The 9,086-nt window shown below is 33.7% G+C and overlaps 1 protein-coding gene across 1 annotated transcript; it reads left to right on the top strand.

The window, feature by feature from the left end:
* The first annotated feature begins 3,017 nt into the window (after window positions 1-3,017).
* LOC142639303 (dirigent protein 22-like) lies at window positions 3,018-3,825 on the top strand. Its single transcript, XM_075813508.1, has one exon. It carries the CDS (start codon window positions 3,082-3,084, stop codon window positions 3,616-3,618), a length of 537 nt encoding a protein of 178 aa, XP_075669623.1. The 5' UTR covers window positions 3,018-3,081; the 3' UTR covers window positions 3,619-3,825.
* The last annotated feature ends 5,261 nt before the right edge of the window (window positions 3,826-9,086 follow it).

The following is a 9,086-nucleotide window of genomic DNA, read 5'->3' as shown; positions in this document are numbered from 1 at the left end:
CATGCACCAAATAATATTTATCTACCTTTTTCTCTTAAAAAGAATATATAAATTAAAATTAAGGTTACAACTGTACTTAACTATGCATAGTTATATATCCAAGTTAAAGTAAGTTTCTTTTTTATAAAAATAGTTTTTTTCTAGTTTTTTTTGTTTAAATTTATGGTTCAACTATGATATTCAATCCTCTGTATGAAATTAACCTTAGTTTAATTATTATTATTCATCAATCTGTGTATTTACATCAAATTAGTCTTAATTTAATTAGTATTATATATATATATTTATTTAATTAATGTTTACATATAAAATGACCTCATATAAAATTGCCGCCTTAAGCCCCAAATTTTGTTGGGCCGCCCTGGATCTTTGGATATTTACTACCAACTTGACAAGGGCTTGAGCTAACATATTTCATAGATAGTTTAAGCTGATGCTATTTTGTGGCAGGAGGTCTTTACCGAAGTGCAGTTAGAATGATATTATAGTCCCGCAAATAAAAAGTCATAGTTAGTGTGTGTTTAGATACCAATGAAAAATTAAAATTATTTTATAATTTAATTTATTTTTGCTTTTATTTATTAGTCCCACTACATTTTTTGATACTATTTCAATTAACTTTTACTTTTATTTACAATATTTTTAACAATAAATTTTTAATTTTAACAAAATAAACCGTATTCAAACTAACCCTTAACGTCGGTCCTCTCTTACCATTTTCTTTATCATAAAAACTGCTTTGGGTACTCGAGGTATTTCGTTGATTCGTTCCATCGTTTCGTGGAAAGTGGGCATGCCTACTACTTTCTTTGGATTGGTACAAAAGTGATTATGAAGCACACGCGTTTTATGCAAGAAAACTCAAGTGCAGCCATCAGTATTGACAGTACTGTACTGTGTCTTGTTGGGCAACTCTTCTCCGTTACTCTCACACCTCACTTAAATCAACTGATTACCCCTATCAAATAAAGAAAAGAAAAAACTATAGTGATAATGATACACATGTAATTTGCAAATAATGCTGGGGTGAATAATTTAATCCTAGACCTGTGAATTAAAACAGGTTAATTATAGGATCTAGATATTCTTCGGAGTAGGTCTTTCTTTTTCTTCCTTTTTTTTTTTTTTTTAAAATTTTTTTTTAAATTTTTGGTTTGGAATGAATTTTGGATTAGGCATGTTATATACAACTTCAACTAAGGTCGTGCCACGTAACAAATCGGGCTTCTCTGATTTGTCACTACTTTTTTTCCTTGATTTTATCCTATATATATATATACATTATACAACAAAGTTTATTTTTAAACTAATTTAAAGAGAAATTTTTTAAACTTCTTGTATATTTTTATATTAAGTGTGGATTTTAAAAATTTAACTGTTAGATTACATGTTTTTATTATATCATTCATACTTGCAAAATTTCAAAAAATCAACAATTAATTGCTATGTTGTTAAACAAATGTCAAAATTTGAAGTTTTTGTGATTTAAAATTATGTATAAAAATAAGTTTAATGACCGAATAGTAAATAACATCCGGTTTGAATTATATTTGATATATATGCTAATAACATAAGAAACAAAAGAAATTAACGGTTAGATCTTCAAAGTTCACACCTAAAAAAGAAGTATATAAGAAGTTTGACGAGTTTCTCTCTAATAAACTTTGTTCTTTATCATATCTTTAGCTTTGATTCATTGCATGACACATGGTTCTACAATAATTAACGTGTAGCATTTTTTTTTTTGGTTTTTGTTTTTGTTTTATGACTCAAATTGGGTGGACGAACTCTCAACCCACCGCAGATTGAGAGGATGATCGGTTTGGACGGGTTGGAACTTCAATGGGCAATAGGTGAGTTGGTTAGGATCGAGACTTGGAAAATAGAGAGAATTTGACGAGAAAATGATGAAAAATCAGCCAAAATCCTTTGAGATCAGGCCATTTTCGACAAGATGTTGGCTAGATTTGGCGAAATCTCACCAAATCTAGCCAAAAAATCCCAAAACTCACTAGATTTACCAAATATCGCTGGAATATTTGTGGGACGGTCGATTTGGGTTTCTCGGATTTTGGAGAAGGAGACTAACGTCCGACCAGTCAAAGTCGGGTTTTGGTGGAAAAAACCCATTTCCGATCGCGGGAGAAGTCAGTTTGATGGGTAGTAGGTTAGGTTTGGTCGGTGGAGGCAGGTGGGCCGGGTTCGGTGGGTGGCTAGATAGCCCTAATTTGATCAATACCGCAAAGCTTTTGTGCATGCACACACGTGTATATAAGCTACAGGCACAATATTTTCATAATAAAATATAAGTAACAAGTTGTTAATGATAAGTAAAAAAATGATATTAGTTGTGAGATTAAATGAGAATCAATAATAACTTCTCATTTAGGCTTCTCATAGAGGGGTACTAAAACTAAAACGTTGCGAATAACCAAAATACATTTCAAACATTCCTTTATTAGGCAGTTGATGTTAATACTAGGGATATTATGACTTTTGTTACATTGAGCTAACAAATTGATATGTTACCAATTACCAAAATATATTTCAAACATTCATTTATTTGGTAATTGAAGTCCAATCTCATATATTGTCAGTTTGTAAGCTTTAGTAAATTTCACATATCTATAACATTTTCATATATATAAAACTAACTTGCTCTGACCTAATATGACACGCAACATGTATGACAAATTCTAAGTGAAAATAATGATATTTGACCAATGGACGATGGACATTTAAAGTAATTTATTTCAATCTACTAAAAATATAATGTATAAGGCTATCTATTTTTTTGCTAGCAATGTTTATTGCTAATATTGTTAGCAATAATATTATTGCTAACGTTCATAAAAAAAGAAAAAGCAATGTTTATTGCTAACATGGTATGGGATACCAAATTCAATACAATTCAGTGACTTGCAAATTACCCTCGACAGTCAACCAGTTGTGGATTCTCTCTCTCTCTCTCTCTCGTTATAAATAGAACCCACTCCTTGCACCCATCAATCAGCACATTGCACAAGCAAGTTCATTCACTCCTAAAAGCTTGCTTGCGAGCTTTAATTAATTAGCTCAACAATGGAAACAAAAATTGTCAAATTGTCCTTAATGTTCCTCGTAGCTCTAGCCACATCCACAGAGGCCTCAAAGTGCCAGTTCCAAAGGCTCAAAGAAACCAACATGGTGTTGTACATGCAAGACTGGGAGACAGCCACCAGCCCTACAGTCTTCCCAATTGCTGGCATCCCTAACAAGCGGTGGCAGATCACTAGCTTCGGTACAGTCATGGCCATTGATGACAAGTTGACAGCGTGTATTGAAAGGAACTCTTCCCAGTTCGGGAGGGCTCATGGCATTTATGTGAACTCGGCATTGGACGGCACTGACTTGCACCTGTTGATGTCATTTGTGTTCACCAACAAGCGGTACAATGGTAGCACCCTTGAAATACAAGGGTCTGACAGGTTCTTCCAAAAGTATAGGGAGGTATCTGTGGTTTCAGGAACTGGAATATTCAGGTTGGCTCGTGGATTTGCTACTCTAGAGACTGTTTATCTAGACATACCCAAATCCAATGCAATCATCAGGTGGAATGTCACTGTTTTTCACTACTAAGTTGTTCTAGTTGTCATTACAACTGGTTAGATTAAGTTTGCATTTAAACCAAGATACCGAAAAAAGGTTTTTAATATGTTGTGTGTAATAAGTGAGACTTGCCAACATATATTTGTCATGTTTGTGGTTACCTGTAACCATATTATAAAATAGTTGTAATATTTTGCTTTGACGAGTACGATGATGTTTAAGGAACTAATTTTGATACTATCCATTATTGGTTTTGGAATGAGCTACCTACTTTCTCAATAGGTCTGTAGTAGAGATAAATTCTACAGCCTCAGGGGCAATAATAATACCACATATCCCACAAAATCTCTCTCTCTCTCTCTCTCTCTCTCTCTCTCTCAAATTCTAAATGCTTTTGCTCTTTCCGTATAAACCTCTTTTTCCCGAGAATATAATCTGACCCTCTGGAAGGAATAGCTTGGCTTAATTATATTTTAAATTTTTTTTTTTAAAATCTGTAATTTCTTTTTTGTGCTGCTATAACTGGGAGTGTGAAGACTGAAAGTCATCAAGGAATTTTATTATTATTTTTTATATATAACTTTTTTAAGAGTGTAAATAGAAGACATGACTACTGGAGGAGAAATTTTCTATAACCAATTTTAGGCTTTTAAAGGCATGATTAGCATAAACTTAAGGAACTTAAAGAATTGCTGATTGATGAGAGAAATACTGTGTTACACCTTGCGACTGTTGGACTAGTTGGGGAGGCAGGAGGCATAGTTTGGTTAGTACCACAACTCTGTAGCCACTAGCTAGCCACCCACCAGCTAGTGGATTTTAGTATTGAACACGGGTATGGATCCATACCTGCCAAGTTGCAAGTACATCAGCGATTGGCATTTAGATACAAAAGAATCATGCCTTTTGCATTGTCTCCTTTTGCATTAGACAATGCAAAATAAAAAAAGAGATCAATTTTAGGCATTTAAATTCTAAAATCATTCTAGTCAGTTAAGTTAAAACAAAGTTGTTACAGTAACTTAGCAAATTTACATTAATATTATTTACTTTGTGTTTAATTTTTTATTATTTCTTTATGTATCTAGGGGATGAAGGAAGAGAGTGGATGATAGATGATCTGATGTGAGATGTTTTGAAAAGTGAGTATGTAAAATAAAAAATAAATAAAAAAAGTGAGTTCTTATGCTAAAATAAATAGAATTTTTTGCACAAACTTACGTGGATGTTCTTAATCTTTTTTATAATTTCTCAGGGTAACTTAGGGCTCGTTTGGTACATCATTTTAAATACATGTTTTTAGTTTTTAAACAACATTACACGTATTTTTACATACTTTTTTATTCATACGTCTTTCCAAAAAAACTAAAAACAATTATTTAAACACACATACGAAACGAACCTTAGATATTATATGCTTATTATCAATAAAGTATCTTATAATTTCTTTATTTTTATTGTTAACTTGTACATTCGTCAATTGTCAATCCCATTAAGTTAGGCAGTTTCAAATTTATTCCTTTTTGTACGAAGTAGATTCTTCATCCTCAAGCGGTAATTAATCATTTTGAATAGCCTGAAAATTGGTTTTTACTCAAACACATACACGTACATACATGGAGACAAAGCTCTTTGATGAGCTTGTTAGGTGGCAGCCAGCACATCGCCAATTTATCATAATTCCTATTCCACTAGGTCTCATATCGTGCTTGTGTCTCCGGCCACAAAAATAAAAATAAAAATCGTGCTTGTGTCAGTTGTATGGGAGTATGCAACACGATAAAGAAAGAAATTAATTAAATGATACACACACTAATAAATACATTGTAAAAAAAAAACTTCTTAGGACATTCTCATCAATGGTGCTATAATGTTAAAAATGTTATTAATAATATCCAACCCACAAAAAACACACTATATTAAACATATTATATGCTATAATTTTTGACACCTTTTATTACAGTGAGCTGCTTGACACCTTACTATAGTGAGCTGCCATCTCTAGCAACTCACTGTAGTAAGGTGTTTAAAAAAACTAATTTATATTTACTTTTTCTCTTCATTTCCTTAAAAGAAAACATATTTCTTTTTCTCTCCCTTTCTTCTCTGTTCTAGTGCCGTTTCTCTCTCTCTCTCACCGGTTCTCTCTCTTTCTTCTCATTGATGGATCATGGTAGTGGTGGATCGTGGATCATGGCTGAGTTTTGCTCCTTTTTGATGGATGTTGTTGGTCTGATTTGGTGGATTGTGGCTGAGATTTGGTCTAATTTCTTCTCTGGAATCTCCGGTGGTGGCTAAGATCATGACTGAGATTTGGTTTGATTTTGGGTTTTGTGGTGTTGTCTTCTCCGGTGGTGGATGTTTTTTTTTTAGGGTTTTGTGGTGAATCTCTGTGGGTCTCTGTGGGTTTTTCTGGGTTTTTTGCTTATGCTAGTTTTTTTTTCCCCTTCCTAGTGGTGGTGGCTGAGATGGATATGTGTTTGCTGGTTTGAGATGGAAGTGTGTGAGTTTGTTGGATAGACAGGTGGGTATGGGTAGCTAGTGTTTTTTTCCTGGTGGTGGTGGATGGGGTGGGTATGGGTTTGCTGGGTGGAGAAGGTGAGTGTGAGTTTGCTTGGTTGAGAGTGATAGAGAGGAAGAGAGAAAGAAATATATATTGAAGAATAAAGAAATAAAAAAGAATATTTAAATAAAGAGGTAAAAAATATAGAATCTTTGATGTTTGGTGTATTATGAAATGAGGTGTTAAAATAAATTAAGTGGCTTTCTGAGATGCTAAATGCTAATTTTTTTGAGATCCTTGATGAGAATACTCTTAGGTGTCATGTGTCAATTATGCCTTACTCAATGAAGCCCATGACCTATTATTTTGTGGGGGGACTCGTCCATACTTGTCTATATTTTGTATGGAGGGTTTGATTTTTCATGTGATGTTCTAGAGGGTTGGGTTTGGGTTTGTGTTCCTTGTGTTTTGAATATTTGAAGGTCTTTGTATTTTGTAGATCTGTGCCTTTTGATTTTGGGTGTTTCATGTTGGCATGTTCTTGATTTTGAGGAAGAACTCATGATGACTGGGAAGAACATCATGTAATTTTTTTTTAATTTAATTTCTTTTTTAAACAATCTGCTTTTAATTTTTTTTATTTAGTTAAAATAATTTTTTTTAATTTATAAGCTGACATGGCATTTTTAATATTATTTTATTGGCTACATCAGCATTTAATATGCCAACAGTGGACGCTGTTTGCCACATCAGCAATTTTTGTTAAGTGAGTAACGGTAAGGATTAAAACGGAACTCGTTAATTGATTTAGGGACTAAAAGTGGTGAAATGAAAATGTAGGGACCAAAATAGAAATGACCCCAAAATGTAGGAACCAAAAATGCATTTACGCCTAATTTATTTAGTTAGTTTTTAGTTAATTTATTTATTTAGTCAGTTTAGTTAATTTATACTGTGTAGTTTTATAATACTCTCTTGCTTTAGCTGCTCATAGTTAATGCTTGTTAGTTTAGTTTTTAATTTTATCAACTTTTCAGCACTTACTTGTCACAGTCTACTAAGTAGTAAGTACTAACATTTTTTTTTCTTCAACATTTTAATTTTTGAGGAAGACGAGATTGAGAGAGTTCATGCTTTCAATCCTTCATTGAGAGGTAATCACTAAACACTCACTATATTCAACATTATGATGTACTTAGTAACAACTGCTTTAAGTTTATATATAATTATATAGAAAATTAGCATTTATTTTATATTTGTTCAATATAAATATAAAATAAAAGCTAATTCTCTAGTTCTGAATTGTTATTAATATTAGTGACATGAATTGTTGAGTAATGATTAATGATTGTTAGTTTGTTATTGTTGATACTGTATTTGCTAAAAAAAAAAAATTATAATTTGATATTGTTGTAGAAACTTTGTTTATTTGTTGGTTGGAAACTGTTTTATTAGATGGATGTCGATGCTCCACCTGGATTTGGTGCACCTGGGGACCCTAACCCACCTCCTCCTAGTCCTGGTAGTGCTAACCCTAACCCACCTGAACCTGCAGCACCAATTGGACTTGGTGCATCACTTCCCCCACTATCACCTAAACAAGGTGGTAAGGACCCGTCTATAGTATAGCAACACTTCATTAAGTTGGTTGGTTTTGATTCCAAAAATCCTAGGTCTCAATGCAAGTATTGTAAAAATCAATATAAATGTCATGGTAAGAAAAATGGTACTTCGGGCATGTTGCAACACATGAAGGCGTGTAAGAAGTGGCCTTTTCCCCATGATGATAAGCAAAAAACTTTATCTTTCCAAGCCAAGAGAGAAAGGGAAAGTGGTTCAAATGTGTTAGTGGTTGCAAACTATCGTGAAGAGATGATAAGGTTGACGTTGGCAAGGATGATCATCATTGATGAATTGCCCTTTAAATTTATGGAGCGTCAAGGCTTTCATGAATTTACGGAAATAGTTGAGCCTAGGTTCCCTATTCCCCATCGCACTACCATTGCAAGGGCTTGTATGAAGATTTATTCTAGTGAGGTGAATATTTTGAGAGGGGCTTTTGTTGGGCAACGAGTTTGTGTGACAATGGATACTTGGACATCCATACAAAACTTGAACTACATGGTAGTCACCGCACACTTCATTGATGGGGATTGGACTTACCAAAAGAAAATCTTGAACTTTTGTCCTATAGCTAATCACAAAGGGGACACCATAGGTAGAGCGGTTGAGTCATGTTTGTTGAAGTGGGGTATAGACCGGTTGTTTACAATCACCGCGGACAATGCTAGTTCTAATGATGTGGCGATTGATTATGTGAAGAAGAAAACAAAAGAAAGAGATTGTAGCATATTGGGTGGTGAGTTCATGCATATGCGTTGTTGTGCGCATATCTTGAATTTGATAGTGCAAAGTGGGTTGAAGTCCATTCATGAATCAATTGCTAAAGTTAGGAATGCAGTGCGATATATGAGAACCTCTCCCGCAAGGTTTGAGAAGAATGTGTTGAAAATGAGAAAATCAAAGCCAAATGTTTGTTGTCCCTTGATGTGCCAAAAAGGTGGAATTCCACTTATCTCATATTAGATTGTGCTTTGAAATTTGTGAGAGCATTTGATAGGTTGGAAGAGGAGGATGGGTATTACAAACTTTATTTTTGTGAATCGGATGGGAATGGGAAAAAGCCCATTGGTCCTCCTAACTATCTTCATTGGGAAAATGTTAAGACCTTTGTGAAATTTCTTGGCATATTTCATGAGGCGACACTTAGATTTTCGGGGTCCTTGTTTGTCACTTCTAATACATACTTCCATGAGCTAATTAGCATTGAAGATCAATTGCAACAGTTGGGTAGTGTTGATGGGGATCCACTTTTGAAGAGTATGGCAGTAGAGATGAAAAAAAATATGATAAGTATTGGGGAAGTATGGATAATATCAATTTGATGTTTTTTGTTGCTGTTGTTCTTGACTCAAGGTATAGATTGAAGTATGTA

The sequence above is a fragment of the Castanea sativa genome, chromosome 6 (assembly GCF_040712315.1).
Source record: "Castanea sativa cultivar Marrone di Chiusa Pesio chromosome 6, ASM4071231v1".
Classification (NCBI taxonomy): Eukaryota; Viridiplantae; Streptophyta; class Magnoliopsida; order Fagales; family Fagaceae; genus Castanea; species Castanea sativa.
This window is presented reverse-complemented; position numbering and strand designations above follow the sequence as displayed.